General features: G+C 42.6%; 1 protein-coding gene across 2 annotated transcripts in view; it reads left to right on the forward strand.

The window, feature by feature from the left end:
• tgfbr2l (transforming growth factor beta receptor-like) overlaps positions 1-21748 on the forward strand; it is an 81530-nt gene that overhangs the window by 14240 nt on the left and 45542 nt on the right. For both annotated transcript variants that reach the window (XM_079731890.1, XM_079731891.1), the window contains one exon: positions 18858-18995. In XM_079731890.1, coding sequence (XP_079588016.1) covers positions 18858-18995 — 138 coding nt within the window. The remainder of the gene's footprint in view (positions 1-18857; positions 18996-21748) is intronic.

Genomic DNA, 21748 nt, shown 5'->3' on the forward strand with positions numbered 1-21748 from the left:
ATAATTACTCAATCAACCTGCCTTACAACAAACACCTGCACTATTACACCAGCAGGGGGCATGGGGCTAAAAATATATGCAAAGAGCGCTGCAATATGTACTTTAGTTAACAGTAAGTCTTTGGTATTTGTCCATGAGATACTTGAGTGCAAATATCACTTTATTCACATATTCCAATAATTGACATACAATATAGACACAATCATTCATATAAATATTGTGTTGCATTTTCCCATGTTTGGTCACAAACAGTACCCGTTAAACACTCCTACACATAAACATTCAGGTCCAACAGTCGATCGGTGGAACTGGCGAACAACAGAGAGAAACTGCCACGGTTCAAAAGTAGGTTCTACATGTAGTTATGTAGTTTTTCAGTGCTGAATGATGCCATAAGAGTAGGTCTACATGTAGATTGTATACAGTGCAGAATAATGCCATAAGAATCTGAAAATGTTCATTATTATAACGGCATGAAAAATAAGGCTTTGTCATCATTTTTAGTTTTTTAGGCTCAGTGGTGAGCAGAACATGACGTTGGCATGCCTACAGGAGCTGAATGCGGCGATTACCATGTTCAGCGAAACGCCTCACTAACTTATTTAGATCCAAAGCTTTGGTGCGTTTGGATTCAATGCTGAGTACAACCAAGCTTGACAATCTCTTCTCTGTCATAGTAGACCGCAAGTAACTCTTTATGATCCTAAGAGTTGAAAAGCTTCGTTCACAAGATGCACTGCTCACTGGTAAAACTACTGCTATTTTACATAACCTGAACAATTCATAAAAAACCTCCTGGTATAGGTGCAAAAATTGAGCAAACTCCATCAGAGTGGTAGGACTTTCCATTTCCTTCTTTTTTCTCTCCAGTACTCTCCTTATCTGATGCAGTTGGTGTTTAAGATCCTCAAGATTTGAATCATAAGCATTTGCCAGTAAAAGAACAGTCTCCTCTCTCAAAAAAGTAATACTTGACGGATTTAGTGCTTGGACACCTTGCATGATGTTACAATTTGTGTTGGAAAACCTATTTCTCCAATCATGTTATCCATAACTGGATAGTACACATTGACACACAAAGTGTGTTTGCCATCTGAAACTACATGCTGTCCAAAGGTGGAAGGGATGACACTATCTTGAAGTGCCTTTGATGTCTGTCTGTACCTCTTTCGGTTTCGCTGAGTTGTATCAATGCTACTCTTTTGGCATACATCAAGTGCTTCAGTCCACAGTTCATCAAAAGAGGCTTCACAACGATAATGTAACAATGTATCCTTAAGTGCTTCAATTAGTTCAACAGCCTTAGCATAGTCCACTGTTTTAGACTGGTGCATGTCTGACAAATATTTAGCGTCACTCAAGACCTTTCGGAACAGTACAAGGCATCCAACAAAATTCAGATCAATCTGGACCAATATCCCTCTTGCTTCAACAGCTCTTTGTGGATGCTTCTCAGATGCAATATTTTCAAGCACCTGTAGTATTGCAGGCAATCTATCCATGACATTACGACATGGTACGTGCCGGCAGGCCCACCGAGTATGTCCTTCATTGTGGCCTTTTTCCAGTTTAGATACCCGTCAATTGATGCGAAAACAGTCTTGGGGGCATCAGGTAGAGAGAAATGTCTACATGCAAAACAATAAGCAGCATCTTTGGACTGTGAATGCTCCAGCCATGAATGAATTTTGTACCAGTCTGTTCGGAAGCTTCTTCTGGCTCCTCCCTGGAGGGTCTTGGGGAAACTCTCCCGTTTTGGCTGAGCTTGCCCCTCACACCTGGACTTGGATATGTCTATAAGATGGGGGGGACATTCAAATTTAAATAGAACTTAAATGATTATAAAATATATCACCTAATTATAACACAATTTGAAGCTGTCATTGATTAGATATGTGGTTAACCCTCAGGCTGTGTTAATGCAGCACAAGATTTTGGCGTAGTAGTGTATTTTTTAGTTAATTTTGGAATTTTAACCTCAGCTTCTATAATAGGTCTAAAATACATTGTGCAAAAAACATATGACAATATTTCCTGGCTGCATTCACTTGCAGTCGGACATTTGAAACTCGCCCTCGTAAATATCTTGCAAAAGCCAAAAAAAAAATTTGAATTTGGCACTGCCAACCGGGGTGGCAGCTGGGGTGGCAAAGCTTTTTTTAGGGTGGCAGTTGCCACCCCATGCCACCCCGTTAGATCCGCCCATGCATTGAGTCACTGATAAACCTGAACTGCTGCCTCATTCACATCGTCAAAATGTCTATTGATAAGCATACAACCTCCAGAAACCTCCAAGCACACATTTCTCAAGTGAATTAAGGGCTTTCTTAAAAGCATATACCTGAAAAATCTTTGAAATTCTGGGGAAATTACACCTTTGTAGTCAAGAACACTAATGGAAGAAATATAAATATGACAGAGTTAATTATGAAGGAAAAATGGTTAACAAAGAAGTTCCCCTAATGCCATACTGTGTCTTGGCAGTCAGATTCTTGGAAACGAATGAGTCGGAATGTTGATTGCCTGATGAATTTCAGGTGCTGTTCAATGTTGTGTTTCTTAAATGATTGGCATTGACAGAATGTCATGTTCAGCTTGTTCATAATGCTCTAAACAGGATTCAAACTCTCAACCTAATGATCACCAGTAGAATGCATTATCCTGTTTAGCCACTGACATTCCTGAACTGCATAAAGTCTCATTCACATGCTGAAAATGTCAGATCTGAAAATTTGCACTGTTAATGGTATCTTCCTAATAATAGCCGTATGGTAGTTATGCAATAACAAAATGGTCATATAGGCAAAATGGTTTGAGACTGTGGGCGTTTGGCTTTTCTATGAAATTGTGGGGAAAGTAAACATTTTTAGAGCAGAAGACCGGGGTGAAAAAGATGCATCAATATGATGAAAGAATTTTGAGTCTAGGTCAATCTGGTAAGGAGAAATAAGGCTAGTTCATAATTTTTTAAAATAGCGTCACCTTTGGGTGCAGTACCACAATTTTCGGTTTATGGGTAGTGGGGGGTATTGGTATCCACCTAATAATAGTCATATGTTTTTTTTATACAATAACAAAATGGTTATATACGAAAAATGGGCTAACTGCTCCAACTTTATTGGTCAATATTTCTCAAATGGAACTCAATAAAACAAATTGTGTTTGATGATTTTTGTGAGGCTTGGTCTAAAGATTTTATATGGCGATTTTTGTGAATTTTGATAATTTTTGTAGCCTGTGAATCTTTTAATCATGTTTGGGTTTTATAGATGCATCTGATTCTAGAGATTAATATGATGGAAGAATTTTGACTCCAGGTCAATCTGGTCTGAGAAATAAGCCTAATTCATGATTTTTAACAATAGCGCCACCTGGTGCAGTACCACAATTTGGGTTTATGGGTAGTGGGGGTTATTGGTAACCATACCTGAAAATTTCAGGAGTTTTCGACTTACTGTATAGGCTGCAGTATGACTTTTACAGAATTTGAGGGGGAAAAAAAACGTTACAGAAACAATAGGGGACCAAGCAGCTTCGCTGCTCGGACCCCTAATAAAGTTATCCGGACTTAACGAGAAGGGTCCAGCTGCAGGCTTGGGTGTTTCCGTCATGACACAAGAACGCCAATTAGGCGTTTCTGGTTGGTTCATCGACCAATCACGAAGTGTTTTGAAAGGCATACTGGGTTTCGCAAGGCATACTATGCTTCCTTAGCCGGGGAGCCTGTCGGAGACCCTCTCCGTAGCGTACCTGAGCATCCAATATTTTTTAAATATCTATCTATTATCGCAAAATCCTTTCCAGAATCACTTCTCCAGTTTGACTTTGCACCTTATTTAGCCTACTTTGTACATTGTTAACTTTGAACATTAAAGACCAAAAAAACACCAAATAAGATTTGAAAGCTTTAGAAGTTTATTTACAAAACTATTTACATGGTTTGTAGTCAACATATAACATAGATTCGCGCCGAATTGCATTGCGTATCCGACATCCCGAGGGATGTTGACCGTGATTATCTCCAGCCGGAGCCCCGCTGCCCGCTGCCGAGGCACCGCTGCCCGGCTCCGGCAGGAGAAAATCGCGGGCAACAATCCCTTTCTCCTCCATGTCGCAGTTCATGTACTTCAGGGAGTCAAAGCCAAAGTTCCTTTCCTTTCCCCCAATTCCTTTTCAACCATGGCTGAGATAACCCTCCACTTCCACATCAATCTGAAGTAGACTGAACCGTGACATGGAGGAGAAAGGGATTGTTGACCACGATTGTCTCCCGCCGGAGCCCCGCTGCCAAAGCACCACCGCCTCGGCTGCAGGCAGCGGGCAGGCGGTGACTATGAGAACTTTGAATGCTCGAGAGGTCTCTGTAGTTACGGAGTCGGATTAAGGAGTATACTTTGACATTTTAATACAGTGCAGCAAGAAAGGCGACGAAGAGAAAGAAGGGGGCGTTCCAGTCTGTGTAAACGAGAACCCCCACCACACGAGAACGCCCATTTGTGTCTGAAGTGGGATAATATTGTACTTCACTGGTAAGAGTTCAGCCTCAACATGGCGTCTGGTAATGGCAATCCCGATTCAAGTGTAAGTGAAAAATGTCTAGGCGTGCATGAATAAGGCATCATGAATGTATTGTAGCGTTTTAATACTACCGTTAGCTAACTAGTTGGCCATATAATGCTTTTAGACAACGGATCCAGGGGCGTAGCCACATGGGGCCACGGCCACCATTGGTCAGAGGTTGGCCACTCTGCTGCAAAAATAAATAAAAAAATCCTAATATTTGCAATATTATCTTTATCTAATTTCGATGTATTAATAAAAAATTAAGTCTTACATTTTCAATATTATAAATAAATATTGCACTCAAAGTTGCACCTTAAAACTGAAACCCCCACTGAAGACCGTAGGGCTGGAAGATAAACAAACCAAAAAATAAATAAATAAAAATAAGTTACAAGCAAACCATAATCACTAAATAGGTAAATAGCTTACTACCTTGGTTTCAAAGTACTGACTATAAGAGCTAGCTAATGGATTTAGCTAGCTACAAACTTGTCAATATCGTTGGCTAGAGAGAGAAAAAAATAACTTTTTAAAATACTTTGAAGTTGTTATGTTGGCAGCAGCTTGCACACGTCTTTGTCTGATCCATTTTTATATTATTTTATTAATTTATCACCTAGGAATCGCTAAAACGTGACATCCTTGAGCGATTGCGCCATCGACTGGTACACATCTTGGAGAGGCAACCTCTTGACATCGATGGGTCTTTTTATTAAGTGCCATAGGTGACATAGTGGATGTAGGAGAGGATATATTGTCTGCACTTGCAAATCTGAATCCTGCCAGCAGGAGAGAGATTGAAAAGATATTTGTAACTCTTGAGTTGCAAAGATGTTCTGGGCATGGGCACCCACGATTGACTGTGTCATTAGTGACGATAAATAAGGTGCATTGATCACAGCAATAAAAACCACAATGCCAGATGCTGGGTACACTATAGTCCGAGGTGCTCTACTCCAGAGATGTGGACTCAAGTCACATGACTTGGACTCGAGTCAGACTCGAGTCATGATTTTGATGACTTCAGACTCGACTTGACAAAATGACGCATGACTTGCGACTCAACCTAAACTTCACTGCTATTGACTTGAGACTTGACTCGGACTTTGCCTCTTTGACTTGTAATGACTCGACATGTCTTGAGTCAAAAACATTTATTGTTATAGATATCTAACATATTTCCCACCTGGAGGGCTAGTGACCCAAGACGCATTCACTTCTGTGAAGATGAAAATAAAAACAGCGAGCAAAGACAAATCTACACTTGTATCTTCAATAATATCAAAACAAAATTTCGATATCATTTATACCTTATTCAGAATAACAGTTTTAGTTTCATATCGGCTGCGTTTAAGTTGGTCCCATTGAAGCCGTCTTGCCAGCCTCTGACAAATCTACACACTTGTATCTTCAATAATATTTAAACGGAATTTCGATATAATTTATGCTAATTTTATGCTACAATCACAGTTTAAGTTTAAAATCGGCTTCGTTTCAGTTGGTCTCATTGATTTACGTTGACCCTGGGGGTGAGGACGTTCAGCAGTATTGCCAGAATGGGCGGTTTTTAACATAAATATATATAGAACACTAGCTGTCTCGTCCACGCTCCTGGCCAATTAAGTCGAACGTCCGCACTGGCAGCCATCTTGCCACAGTCAGCTGCTCACCTATAACATTGTGTTGGTAGTGGTACATGTACTTTTTAAATAACCATAACTTGCTAAATTTTCAACCGACTTTCAAACAGTTTGGTTTGTTATAAACGTCAGAGATGTAGTTATGAAACTGCATACTTATGAATAATTATGTTAGGTTATTGGCCTGCTTCACCCAATCCTTATTGGTCACAGGTTGGGCACGGCCTCACTAGTAACCACTGTGAGGCCGTTTACTCTGCCCATGTGCAACGAGGTAGAAGCAGCAGGCCCGGACAGCTCCCTGGCTAACAATTGCACAAAAGCCCATGCTGCTACCTCGGCTTGAGGCAATAGACCCTGTCATACAGCCACGTTATTTTCACTCATGTTAATTTCATATCAAGATGTAGGGGCGGAAGAGCACAATAAGCATGAGGAAACAGGCTACAATAAGAAAGTTTCAAATCATTGTCAAACTAACTTACTGACCTAATGTTAAAACTTAGCAAGACCATTAATTGATGATCCAAGAACATTTCACGACTTAAGACAAGAGGGTAACTAGCTTAATTAGTAAAGTTTCACTTACACCTGAACCGGAATTGCCATTCCCAGACGCCATGTCGAGGCTGAACTCTTACTAGTCAAGTCCATGGAAAGGTCAAGTCCAGATAAAAGCAAAAAAAAATTCACGTCAGAAGAGTCTGGTCTGCATATAAATGCAGACCAGTTCACACACAAATGCAAACAAGTACACAAATAAAAAGCATCTTGTAAATTCAAGTTTAACATAAATATAACAACATCCAAATACAGTGTTGATGAAAATTGCAAATATGTTTTTAATTCATATATTCTCTGTTCACCTGTCTCTCATTTGGTATTGATTGGTGGAGTATTTAAACACTGCCCTTTCTGTTCACTTTGTCAGATCGTCACGGTATGTACTGTTTGCTACCTGACTGCCACGTGAGTGAGACTAGCGTGAAGCTCTTTAAAGAGAAGTTATAGTTTACTGTTCTTCCCGGTTTTGAACCCTGCCTGTTGGACGAAGTCTTCTGCCTATCGGTTTTGGATCTCTTGCCCATTCCTGTCTGTCTGTATCTGTCTGCCTGCCTGCCTGTTTACGAACCCTGCCTGTACCTGGAATATGATTTGCCTGCCAGACTGTTTGTGAATAAATCCTTTCGATCTGCAATTGATTCCTGTTCTGAGTCGTGACAAATATGTTCAAATGCCTAGTGCGGAGGATATCATAAGGCCTTGAGACAATCAAATGTGAAACACAATATTTTTGATTGAAAGTAGGAAATCGGTCAGATTTGACCCGAACACGACAGAATGATGGGAGTGATCGCTGTGAGCCGGCTCCTTTAAGTGAACGATGGGAGTTTGCTCTGTGAGCCGGGTCTTTTAAGTGAACTGAGAGTAGCATAGGGTTTTTAGACGGTATAAGGTTTTTATACCAAACATAATGTGAAATTATGGTATTCTGGAAATTATAAGGTTTGTATAATAACATTGAATGACTTAAAGAGCCAATGAGCCCACTGTTTTCGATGGAATTCAACACTATGTAATTTTTTTAAAAAAAAGGTGTTTTGGGAGTTCTAGGAAAGAGGGGGGCGTGTTATCCCCATGGTAACGACAAATGCCAAGTTTATGATACTTTTTGGTACCATCGTTGTCTAACTGTAATGAGCATTATAATAAGCGATAATGTATATAAAATCGATGTGTACGTTCTGCAGCGTTACTAAGTAAAACATGACAATTTACCCAGTAAGTAAACTGAAACTGTACTGTAAAAGGAAGCCTCGTTTGTTTCCATGGTATTACCGGTTTCTTACCACATAATTTGTAATAGATTATTCCCTTTTCCATACAATCAACACAAACTTGTACCATGTATGTTCTGCCACGTTACCAAGTAAAACATGACAATTTAGCCAGTAAGTAAGCTGAAACTTTAATGTAAAAGGAAGCCTCGTTTGTTTCCATGATATTACCAGGTTCTTACCATAAAATTTGTAATAGATACATTCCATTGTCCATGCAGTAAACTGGAACTTGTACCATGTACGTTCTGCAACGTTACTAAGTAAAACATGACAATTTACCCAGTAAGTAAGTTGAAACTGTACTGTAAAAGGAAGCCTTGTTTGTTTCCATGGTATTACCAGGCTCTTACCATTTAAGTTGTAACTGGTAATTCCCTTTTCCATGCAATCAACACAAACTTGTACCATATATGTTCTGCAACGTTGTTCACCAGTAGTTAAGCACTTTAATTTTAGTTATAAAATCCCAAACCACTGTTGATGAAAGGCATATTAAAATTAAACAAAATCAAAGGCTTATCTTTCAAACAATGTATATCTCACAAACAGGCACTGAACACTGAAAAAATCTGACAAAATAAAGAGCTGTCCACATCAACTCAATTTAAATGTTACTGATTGTGTTTTGATAAAACACATGACAGTGTTATGGCAAGGGACCAAAATGCAGGCTGCTTCAACCTCTACAATTTGAATAAGTGGTGAATGCCATGCAGCAATCTGCCTATGAGAGCATCTTTGTGGTCATTCGCAAACCAATGAGTCCACTCGATGAATGAGAGATGGCTCTTTAGTGTCCTCTCTGTGCGGTTTCCCTGCAGTCTCCACACCTTGGATTTGAAGGCTGACCAAGCCCTGACCAGGTACCTATAAATCGCCCCTTCCGTACTGTAATAAAGTATCAGAAAACAAGAAAATAAACATTAGGGCTGTCAATTAATGAACATTTCTAGAACATGTAAAGATTATTTTGTTTGCCAGTTAAGAAAGGATGCTGGTCCTCTGGCCATTGTGTTTGGTCATATTTAAAAGAAAAAAAGGCATAGCTATAAATACAGTTAATTGGACCGGAGGGGACAGGCTGTTAGCTTCAGTTAGCGCTTAAGCATCGAGTTAGCGGAGCTTCTGTCATTCAAACAACTCGGACATGTTGTTTAAAACCTATAACACCGAATTTATTAAAATATCCAGATTTAATCGGGCTCTGTCCCATAAATACAGTTAATAGGACGAGAAGGAACAGGCTCTGTTAGCCCCGGTTAGCGCAATGCTAAAGAGCAGCTCTAGCGGAGCATACTGCCTCAGCAGGTACAAGTTAGCATCCGGTTTTGGTTTACCACGCAATAGGATTCATCGACACAATTGCACTACATTACGGGTGTAGTATGTTGAGGACAGTTTAGGACACCGTATCGCGAAAAATCACAAAGACATGTTGTTGCTATCGATGTCTGTGCAACAACGTCATCTACGTTCTGGCTGCAACCAGTTTTAGGGACCGTCTACAAATTACACTCACAGACTGGTGGCAGAGACGTTACCATGGAATTGTTTCAGGAAATAAATCATATAAAATCAAAAGAAAAAACAATAAAAATACATTTTGTCATTCTGATTGTTGTAGTAGTTGCCAATGGTGGGCTGCTACTTACTACAGGAAACAGTTTGCTAATATATTGCATTATTATTAAACAGGATGCAATTAATAGTTTCAAATATACTTTAGTAGATTTTTGTTGAATATTAAACTATTAACTGTATTCGGATGAACTATAATGCAATATGGGTTGACAAGCTACTCACCAAGCTCCCCCTTCCATACCGGGACAGTTTCATTGAGCACTGTTTGAACCGTGGCATCCTGAAAGATGGCGCAGAAGAAACATACACCTTGGAAGACTTCTCTGCCGGGCTCCAATTGAAGGCCCCGGCCAAGAGTGTTGCCCAACAACTCTCAGTCCCTGCTTCAATGGAGAGATGAGAGCCTGTACAGAAGAACCAGGGGAGGAAGGGGATGCCTACTACTATGTATCTTAGCAACACAGCCACTGTGGAAAGCCAGCCTAGTGTCCACCAGGGCCGTGAAAAGAGGATGACCATCCCTGATAAACCCAAGTTCCAAACTTTCTGTACATACTGTAACAACCATGACCACTTCCTGGGAACCTGCCCAAAAGTGAAGGCGTTCAGCCAATCAGAACTGAGAACATGGATAGAGAAGAATGATCGTTGCTACAGATGTGCTCGCTGCCATAAGCCGGATAAATGCACCCTCAAAAAGCCTTGCGACACCTGCAAAGAGCTGCATCTCACCATCCTGCATGACATCGCGCATCGACTGTCCACACACCCACAAAGCCATGAGAACTCGACTACGGCAGATATTCTCAATGTGCTCGTCCGTGCACCGTGCAATGAAGAGACTCTGTACATTGATCAGCCAAACCGATCGGCCCGTGTGATGTTGGGCAGAGGCTGCATCCTGGACGATGGCTCAGAAAGAACAGTCATTCTGACCTCGGCAGCATCCCAGCTACAACTAAAAAGGACCAGAAGAGATCATAACTCTCAGAACCGTGCGGCATGAGGTAATTCCCATGAGCGGTGAGACCATCTCCTGTCATATCTCGTCTGTGCGCCGGAAGAAGAAGATTAGGTTCTCTATAGCTAATGCATTTACTGCCCCTGTCCTCAACCTGGCTGAGCATTCTTGTCGTGCCTCTGACCTGCAGAGGGAGTATTCCTACTTGCAAGGCTTACCCTTACCAGACTTTGTCCATGCTCGACCCTTAGTCCTTATAGGCTCAGATCATGCCCACTTGTTGGTGCCCAAAGAGCCTGTCTGCATTGGACCTTATGGGGGACCCATCGCCATACATACTGCACTGGTATGGGCTGTCCAGTCCCCAGCCAATGCCTTCCCTTGAACACCCACTTCGGATGCACTTGTTCACTCTCTGTGATCATGCATCCTGCCCAGCTACCGCAGAGTTGATGGAGAATGTTGAGAGACTGTGGAGACTGGATTCCTTACCACACCGTAAGGAAAAGGAAGTGACTCGATCGAAACAAGATCATTATCCTGGAACTGCTTGAGACTAATACAGCCATCAAAGAAGTAGGTGGGGTCTTGCAGTATGCTACCCCACTGCTCAGAGCACCCAACAGTCCACAGTTATTCTCCTCAGTCCATACCTTGTTGCCATGGCTCCGGGGAACCGAGCGCAGACTGAAGAAGGATCAAGGGCTAACTGAGATCTACAACCAGGAGATCCAGAAACTCGTTGATATGGATTATGTGAAGGAGGTGGATCCCAAAGACGACCAGCCAGGTTCAGAGTCTTGGCTAGTTCCCCATCATGTTATCAAACAAGCTAGTGGGAAACATCGACTGGTGTTCAACTGTTCTTTCCAACTGAATGATCTCAACCTCAATCATAGCCTTCTTCCTGGTCCAACTCTTGGTACCTCACTTCTTGGCGTGCTCTTCCATTTCCGAGAGTATAGTGTGGCCATCAGTGGTGACATAAAATCTATGTTCCACCAAGTCCACCTCCTCCGTGCTGCCACTACTCAGGTTCCTCTGGCGAGCTATGGCTCAGGCAACTCACCCAAAGACCTATGAGTTGCGCCATTTATGCCCGGCAACGGCATGGGAAGGAGCACCCCGAGAGCAACCATTAAGTGTTGGACTCCGTGCTTAGAGCTTTCTATGTAGATAATTGCCTGCAAAGCTTCGACCCATCAGCCACAGCCAAAGCCCTGCTGGACAAACTTCGTGGTACACTGTCCAAAGGGGGATTAGAAATCCGTCAGTGGGCAAGTAATGACTCTAGGGTGGTAGAACACCTCCACCCTGAGGCAAGATCTGTTAGCACTGACTTGTGGCTCTCTCAAGCTGCCGCTGGCTTGTGCTGGAGCTGTCTTCCTGATAGCCTGGGATACAAACACCGGGTGACGCCCATTAAGATTCCCACCCTTCGCCTCATCTACCGCACTCTTGTCAGTCAATATGACCCATTTGGGTTCTTACCTTATACCACACGGGCCAAAGTGCTGGTACAAGACTTGTGGAAAACCAAACAAGGCTGGGATGACCCTATCACTGAGCCCAAACTGGCTGAATAGTGGCTGAAGTGGGAACATGAACTGTCTGACCTCCCGAGCATCAGACTGCCCCGCTGTTATGTGCCCCCTTGTGCTGACCAGTCGGGTTTGTACCGAGAGCTTCATGTCTACTCTGATGCTGCGGAACGGGCCTATGGCACAGTGGCTTACTTGAGTGTCCATGACAACCAAAATCACATTCATGTTGCCTTTATCACCGACGAGACAATTGTCAATGCCCCGTCTCGAATTGAGTGCTGCCTTTTTAGGGGAGCAGTTAGCCACCACCTTGAGGTCTGAACTTACCTTGTCATTGGCCCGGACTATCCTTTGGAGTGACTCCACAACAGTGTTGACCTGGTTGAAATCGGAGTCATGCCACAATAAGGTCTTTGTCGGCATCCGGATCGCAGAAATCCAGGAACTCACAGGCTCTGATGACTGGAGATATGTTGACAGTCCAAACAACCCAGCGGATGCCCTTACCCGAGGCAAGAAACTATGTGACTTGGCTCAAACTAACTACTGGACGACCGGGCCGCTCTTCCTGCAGAAGCCTGAGACTTGCTGGCCTGTTGCCCCTGATGTTGCCCATTCATCACCACTCAATGACAGCGGTGAATTGAGGAAAGCTGCCCTGTGCCTGAATCTTTCTGCTGCTACCAGTACAGTGCCAGTTGCCTCCCAGCATCAAAGCTGGAGTGACCTCGTCACCGCCACTGAGCAGGCACTGACCCAGTCTGAAAAAATAAATAAATAATAATAATAATTGAAAATTCGGAGCAGCCGAAACCTTAATCTTGCAACAAGCCCAGGCATCATGTTTCCCTAAAGAACTTGATGCTCTCCAGAAAGGGAAGCCTCTCCCTAGGCAAAGTCGTCTCATCTCACTCTCTCCTGAACTGGATCCAGTTGTTGGGCTGATGAGAGTAGGAGGAAGGCTACGTCGATCCCAGGACCTGGACCCCGACATCATCCACTCAATTATCCTGGACCCAAAGCATCCTATTACCCAGCTCATCATTAAGGACTCTAATGAGTCCCTGCTGCACCCAGGCCCAGAGACAAACTCGTGCATATTGCAAAAAATATGCAACAGCGCCCCCTGGGGTCACACTTTTCGGTGGGTCGCAGAATTCGGTGTAACACCGGCGCTCGGCATAGGCGACCTAGACGATCGCCTAGGGCGGCAAATGTGTTGGGGGCGCCCTCTGGTGGCGCCCTTAATTAATTAATAAATTAAAATATACGAAACAAGCGAAATTAAACCAAACATGTTCCCAAATGGAACGGAGAAGGGAGGGAGCGGGGGATTAAAACTAGGGCGCAATGAAACCCTCACCGTAGTACGCAGGACAATGCGACGAAGCCATCTAACCCACTCTATAGAAAATATCGAGATATATATCATATATCGCCATTCAGCCAAAAAATATCAGGATATCATATTTTGCCCATATTGTGCAGCCCTAGTTAGGTGTCATGTTTGGTTAGATGTGAGGTGTTATATATGTTACAGTATGTGAGGTTAGGTGTGATGTGTTATATATATTAGGATAGGTATTATACATGTTATGTTAGGTTAGATGTTATATATGTTATCTTAGGTGTTATATATGTTATGTTAGGTTAGGTGCCTAAAGAATAGAGTGTGTCACATGTTTAGAGGCGTTATTGTAATGCATTTTCCTTTATGGACCAACGTAGTAATACTACATTCTGGTGTGAGACAAAAATCAGATAAATTGGATTGTTGTTTTGACAAATCAATAACTAGAGCATGCAATGCGCAGCCCGCCCCCTCTTCTGATGTGAAAAAAAAATCTCCAGATTGAATTGCATTGGTTTAATATTGAAACATTGAAATATTAAAATATATATTATATATATATATATATATATATATAAAATTATTAGATTCATATTATAATAAGATCTGTATCTGACCATTGAAAATCCACTTCCTACTATGTGGAAGTGTGGTTCAGGTATAACCAGACAATGTAAAAATATTTCGAACATAAAAACCAGGCTAAACATACAGCATATCATACATTTGACATGTATATAGAGTAAGACTAGATGTATGTATAAGGTTATAGGCCGAATTCGGTTAAAATTCAGCCTCTGCTGGCCCACAACTAGATTGTCAAGGTGTCTCGTTACACCCTTTATAAGTTTATTATATTTAAATTATTATAACCATGGAGCCTTTATTTTCTTGGCGTTATCATTACATCCTTTCTCGTTAAATCTGTATCAATTCTCGAAACACAGTGGAAAGGAGAGAGGGAGCCCTAGAGAGAGACACGATGCACTGTGGAGCCAATTATCTGATGGGCTTAAGAGGGCCTCTCCATATATAATAAATATATATACAGTGGGGCAAAAAAGTATTTTTTGCCACCAATTGTGCAAGTTCTCCCACTTAAAAAGACGAGAGAGGCCTGTCATTTTCATCATAGGTAAACCTCAGCTATGAGAGACAAAATGAAAAAAAAAAAATCCAGAAAATCACATTGTCTGATTTTTTAAGAATTTATTTGCAAATTATGGTGGAAAATAAGCATTTGGTCACCTACAAACCAGCAAGATTTCTGGCTGTCACAGACCTGTAACTTCTTCTTTAAGAGGCTCCTCTGTCCTCCACTTGTTACCTGTATTAATGGCACCTGTTTGAACTCCTTATCAGTATAAAAGACACCTGTCCACAACCTCAAACAGTCACACTCCAAACTCCACTATGGCCAAGACCAAAGAGCTGTCAAAGGACACCAGAAACACAATTGTAGACCTGCACCAGGCTGGGAAGTCTGAATCTGCAATAGGTAAGCAGCTTGGTGTGAAGAAATCAACTGTGGGAGCAATTATTTGGAAATGGAATACATACAAGACCACTGATAATCTCCCTCGATCTGGGGCTCCACGCAAGATCTCACCCTGTGGGGTCAAAATGATCACAAGAACGGTGAACAAAAATCCCCAGAACCACACGGGGGGACCTAGTGAATGACCTCCAGAGAGCTGGGACCAAAGTAACAAAGGCTACCATCACTAACACACTACGCCGCCAGGGACTCAAATCCTGCAGTGCCAGACGTGTCCCCCTGCTAAAGCCAGTGCATGTCCGGCACCGTTTGAAGTTTGCTAGAGAGCATTTGGATGATCCAGAACAGGATTGGGAGAATGTCATATGGTCAGATGAAACCAAAATAGAACTTTTTGGTAAAAACTCAACTCGTCGTGTTTGGAGGAGAAAGAATGCTGAGTTGCATCCAAAGAACACCACACCTACAGTGAAGCATGGGGGTGGAAACATCATGCTTTGGGGCTGTTTTTCTGCCAAGGGACCAGGACGTCTGATCCGTATGACTGAAAGAATGAAAAGTGAGATTTTGAGTGAAAACCTCCTTCCATCAGCAAGGGCACTGAAGATGAAACGTGGCTGGGTCTTTCAGCATGACAATGACCCCAAACACACCGCCCGGGCAACGAAGGAGTGGCTTCGTAAGAAGCATTTCAAGGTCCTGGAGTGGCCTAGCCAGTCTCCAGATCTCAACCTCATAGAAAATCTTTGGAGGGAGTTGAAAATCCGTGTTGCCCAGCGAAGGCCCATAAACATCACTGCTCTAGAGGAGATCTGCATGGAGGAATGGGCCAAAATACCAGCAGCAGTGTGTGAAAACCTTGTAAAGACTTACAGAAAACGTTTGACCTCTGTCATTGCCAACAAAGGGCATGTAACAAAGTATTGAGATGACCTTTTGTTATTGACCAAATACTTATTTTCCACCATCATTTGCAAATAAATTCTTTAAAAATCAGACAATGTGATTTTCTAGATTTTTTTTTTTCATTTTGTCTCTCATAGCTGAGGTATACCTATGATGAAAATTACAGGCCTCTCTCATCTTTTTAAGTGGGAGAACTTGCACAATTGGTGGCTGACTAAATACTTTTTTGCCCCACTGTATATACAATTAATATATACCTGTGTATATTCTGAGAAACGCTTCCATCCAAAATGCATGGGTTTACATTTCGTTCTGTGCAGTATGAATAAAGTCGGACAATCTTGCTATGGGACACGATTGTATATATATATATATATATATATATATATATGTAAGGTTTAAAGCTATAATAAACTGTGCATTTTGTTTATTTAGGTAAAGCATTATGAAAAAATGTGCATGCACAATAAAGCATTAAAGTTCAATTTTTCTTTTCCCTCTGGGCTAAGCCCCTGATGTTTCAGAAACCTAGAAACGCCCCTGCACCCTTCTTAAGCCTCTCTCTCTCTTTCTCCCTCCCTCTCTCTCTTTCTCTCTCTCTCTCGTTTCGTTCTGTGGAGCATGAACATTTTCTGAGAAACACTCCCATTCAAAATGCATTGGTTTACATTTTGTTTTGTGGAACACAAACAATTCGTTTCAGTTTTTGAGGAGGTCTGCTGCAAAAATCGGAAATATTGACATATAACTAGAGGGTGCACTGTACTTTCTGCGCACACCCCTTCTGAAGTCTCTCTCGCTCTCTCTCTTTATGGTCAAAATATGTTTATGCAATGAATATATGCAATTGCAATAAAACATTTGTCATAAGAAGTGAAACAATATATCACTGTTGGTACAGTAAAGATGTTCATAGAACCAAGTGCAAGCACTAACAATCACTAGGCTAACCCATTCCCCTTATCCAGCAGTGATAGCCAGCTAATGCAGATGCTACACAATTAAGTACTATGAATAAATACAACATACAGTAAGTGCATACATTAAAGGGTAATTCCGGTGTAAAATGGATTTGGGATATGTTTTGTATGATAATGAGTTGAAACATTCGTTTTGGAGCACAAAAACCGCATATAGACCCTTTCTTCAGTTGACTGTTTTTAGCCGATTCTATCAAAACGCTATAAACTTGGAATGATGGGGGCACTGGTTATGGTAAAAACTAAATCGCTATTTTAAACCACTTTCAAGGCTAAAAGTAGCCCGACACTTCTTTGATAGTATAATAAGGGTCTTAACATATAAAACGACGTCATTTAGTTTTTAAGACTCGATAAGTAGATTGGCGAACACAGAGCTTGCCTGTTGCTGACGGATGTCACAATCTCTGTGTTCGTCAATCTACCTATCGAGTCTTAAAAACAAAATGGCGTCGACGGGTAATCTACTGATGGTATTGTGTGTATAAAATGTCATTTTTAATAAATAATCTGTACACTTACAAAGTTCTCAATGCCTCGTATTATATGTTAAGACCCTTATTATACTACCAAAGAAGTGTCGGGCTACTTTTATCCTTTTTAGTGGTTTAAAATAGCGATTTAGTTTTTACCATAACCAGTGCCCCCATCGTTCCAAGTTTATAGCGTTTTGATAGAATCGGCTGAAAACAGCCAACTGAAGAAAGCGTCTATATGCGTTTTTTGTGCTCCAAAACAAACGTTTCAACTCGTTATCATACAAAACATATCCAAAATCCATTTTACACCGGAATTACCCTTTAAGTGCCATGTTGACAACATACAATAGCAGGAGAGGGGGGGGGACTGGATGGCTATGCAGAGTCTAGGTGAACTAGGTGAAGACATGAGAGAGGAAAGCAGGAAAAATCGTACAGGTTTTTAAGTCGAAATTGAGCAGGCCTAGCTCTGCAGTTTCAGTCCATGTTTGTTCAAATTAAATGAATATCATTGCATCATAGAAAATATCAGCCCAAGCCTGAATTTGAAAATGAAACAATCTTTAAAATAACAACACTGATAAACATTTCAAATAAATGAATTTTGACTGTCCAGTTCAGTGATGGGTAGTGTTGTTGCATTGATTCCCAGCAACGCTTGGGGTCTGCATGAACGAAAAACAATGTGAGCTTATGAAACACACCCTGCCTTTCACATCCAGTTTAATGGAATTTTTGTTTCTGAATTTCATTGCAGAGGTTCTGAATATCTTCCCTGTATGATGTTGTTTTCAGCTTATATATCTTTCTCTTCTTTGGATCCATAGGCAATCTTAGCAAGCTACTCGCTCATAGGCTACTGCACGCAGAAAATATGCACCAGGATCTCTACAAATTGATAATGTATGGTTGACTTTTGGCCTACAACAGTAATAGGAAAATAAATCCCATAAATATTAATTTCGAGTTAATAAAGAAAAATAAAAAAATAGTGCTGTCAGTTTTTCGCGTTATTAACGGCGTTAACGCAAACCAATTTTAACGGCGTTAATTTTTTTATCGCGCAATTAATGCTCTTTTGGCTTGGCAAAAGTAGTTTTTTCACCTGCTGTCTAGCAACAACTAGTCACGTTAGAAAAACTACAACACCATACCGGATCTAGCCACACAAACTTGTTGGGGCAAGCAAGGATACGGAGCCGGTGAAAAACTCCTTAAAAGTGTGTGTGTGTTTGTGTGTCACTCTGGTCGAGCCTGCTGCACGAGAGTTCAATGTTGTCATTAGCTGTTACGTCTTTCTGACCAATCGCAGTTCAAGGCCCACCTGGGCTGTACCACTTTGGGAGGGGTCACTCAGTTACTCCTCTCTAGACATAGGTTAGGTTAGGTGAACATGTATGTTCAATGTTAGGTTAGGTTAGGTGAACATTATTTAGGTTAGGTGATGTTCAGGTGGGGTGAACATGTATGTTCTATGTTCAGCTGAGGTGAAAATCCTATGTTCTCTGTTCAGGTTCCTGTGGCCCACCGTGACCTGAAGAGTAGTAACATCGTGCTGAAGAGCCGGGAGGAGTGTGTGATCTGTGACTTCGGTCTGGCCCTGAGACTAGACCTGTCTCGCACCGCAGATGACTTTGCATACAGTGGACAGGTAAGCACTGCTAGGACTACAACTAGTCATTGTACTAGTACTAGTAGTACAACTACTCCTGAATGAAGTCATCTTATCTTACTATTAGGCTGCTAACTGCACTAAATGCCTAGGCTGCTATTAAAAGAAACCTCCCCGTGGAGCAGCCTGGGAAACACTGATTTGTACAATCTCATATTACTATATGATTATTACTATCAGCAGGCCAATATCTGTATACCTAACCGAGCAATCCAATAGATGACGATGCCGAAGCACCACAGACACTCGCCCCCCTGGTGGCCTGCACTGTCAATCGCATCAATCAACATTGAAGGTTTTTCCAGTTGCAAGGCAGACATACTAGTGATAACAGCCACTTTGGCATAGTGTGCATGCAGGAAACCCACATTGACCCTGCACAACACCGACCAGCCATCCCTGGAATGAAGCTGGTGGCCGAGATGCGACACAGACAGTATGGGTCAGTTGTATTCAGCAGACCAAACCTTGCGATCGAAGAGGTCTGCACCCACACCACAGAAGGGCAAATGGAAACCACCACAGTTGCCCTCCCAAATGTCTCTGTCACATCAGTGTACAAACCTCCAAAAAGTCTGTTTCTCCACTCTGAACTGCCAGACAGATGCAAGAGGAGATACCACATCAGCATTGGGGACTTCAATGCCCATAGCACATTGTAGGGTTATGCAGTGAACAATCAAGATGGAAAGGAAGTCGAAACCTGGCTCGAGTCGAAACACCTGACCCTGATCCACAACGCCAAGCTGCCTAAATTTTTCCACAGCGCCAGATGGAAACAAGGATATAACCCAGACCTTGTCTGTGTGAGCAGCGAACTAACATCCAGAGCTGTGAAAGAGGTCCTGGACCCTATCCTCCACATGCAACACCGGCCAATCACCATAACCATCCGATTCGTTCTCCAAGCAACAACCGTCCCCTCCCGCAGAAGGTTCAATCTGCGGAAGGCCAACTGGATGTAATCCCAGCAGGAGACTGAAGACTCCATCCCAGGCATTCCACCACACCCCAACAACTATACCATGTTCACAGAACTGCTGAAAAGGTCAGCCATGCGACACATACCAAGAGGATGCCAGACTGAGTACATCCCCGGGCTGTCGGAAACATCCAGTGTTCTACTGGAAGCCTACCACAAGGCATACCATGAGGACCCTTTCTCCTCCACCACCATGGAACTCGGAGAGAGCCTGTTGAACACAGTCGGGGAAGATTGAAGGCAAGTCTGGAAGGAGCTGATATAAAACACCAACATGACCAATAACAGCAGGAAGGCATGGGCCACAATCCGCCGTCTCGGTGAAGATAATACCACACCGCCCACACTCACAACAGTCACAGCAAACTCAGTTGCAGCACAGCTGGTGGCAAACGGTCGCAGCCAAAACCGGCGCAGACCCACAGGAGAATACCGCTGAACAGTGGTACCAGACAGCCAACAACCAGCCAGCGCTCTCACCAAGCCCTTCGACCAAGAAGAACTCAAAGCTGCAATGAGCATGCTGAAACCTAGGAAAGCAGCAGGAATCGATGAATACTAGCGGAAATGATACAGCACCTGGGACCTAAAGCGAAGACCTGGCTGCTAGAAATGCTGAACTCATGCATGGCACAGAAAACCATCCCACCTGTATGGAGAAAGTCCAAGGCTGTCGCAATTCCCAAACCTGGAAATGACCCATCATCCCCAAAGAGCTACAGACCCATTTCCCTCCTCTGCATCACCTACAAGCTCTACGAGAGGCTATTACTCCAACGCCTTATGCCACTTATAGACACCAAGCTTACTCGAGATCAAGCTGGCTTCCGCCCTGGCCGCTCCTGTGCTGGGCAGCTATTGAACCTCACCCAACACATTGAGGACGGTTTTGAGTGCAAACTCATCACCGGAGCAGATTTCATAGACCTCACCGCTGCCTACGACACTGTCCAGCACCGCACCGTGATCAGGAAACTTTTTGACATGACTGGTGACCTCGAACTGTGCCAAGTCGTCAAAAGCCTCCTTTTGCCGACTGTTGCAATGCAACAGTCGGTTGTTGCAATGCAAAGGTTTGTCGTGTATCGCTGATGTGCTTACACGTTTATGCAAGTGTAAATGGTGAAAAACGTGTTGTTGGGAGTCTGTGTGTGTGTGTGTGTGTGTGTGTGTGTGTTTCAGAAGAGAGTCTGTTGAACTTGGGAAGCTTAGAGATGGTACATTGAGGTCGAGGTGTTAACATAGGGGCTTAAGTTGACAGGATACCCTCTAAACAAAAGAAATCATAGAAGCAACATCAAAAACGTGACAAATTATTGACTTTTCCTCTCTCATCCCCCGAGGTCACCCACTACCCCCTCTGCCCCGCGGCTTTTAAAAGAATGCTTTCCACCAAGTTATGACTCAACCATACAGCAACAGGAGCTTCTTTGTTCAACTAAACGATAAGCAAATGGAAAGCCCAAAAGAACGGCCCACCACAAGGCAGCGTATTGGCCCCCCTCCTCTTCAACATCTACACCAACGACCAACCACTCCCCCCACAATGTTGCCGCTTCATCTATGCTGACGACCTCTGCATCACCACCCAACAGGAGAACTTCCCGAAGATTGAGCATGACCTGGAAAGTGCCCTCTAAGAGATGACAACCTACTACAATAACAACCACCTGAAACCCAACCCATCAAAAACCCAACTATGCAGCTTCCATCTTAAAAATCGAGATTGCCGGTAAAGAACTGAGCATCT

The sequence above is a fragment of the Pollachius pollachius genome, assembly GCF_949987615.1.
Source record: "Pollachius pollachius genome assembly, chromosome: 3".
NCBI lineage: Eukaryota > Metazoa > Chordata > Actinopteri > Gadiformes > Gadidae > Pollachius > Pollachius pollachius.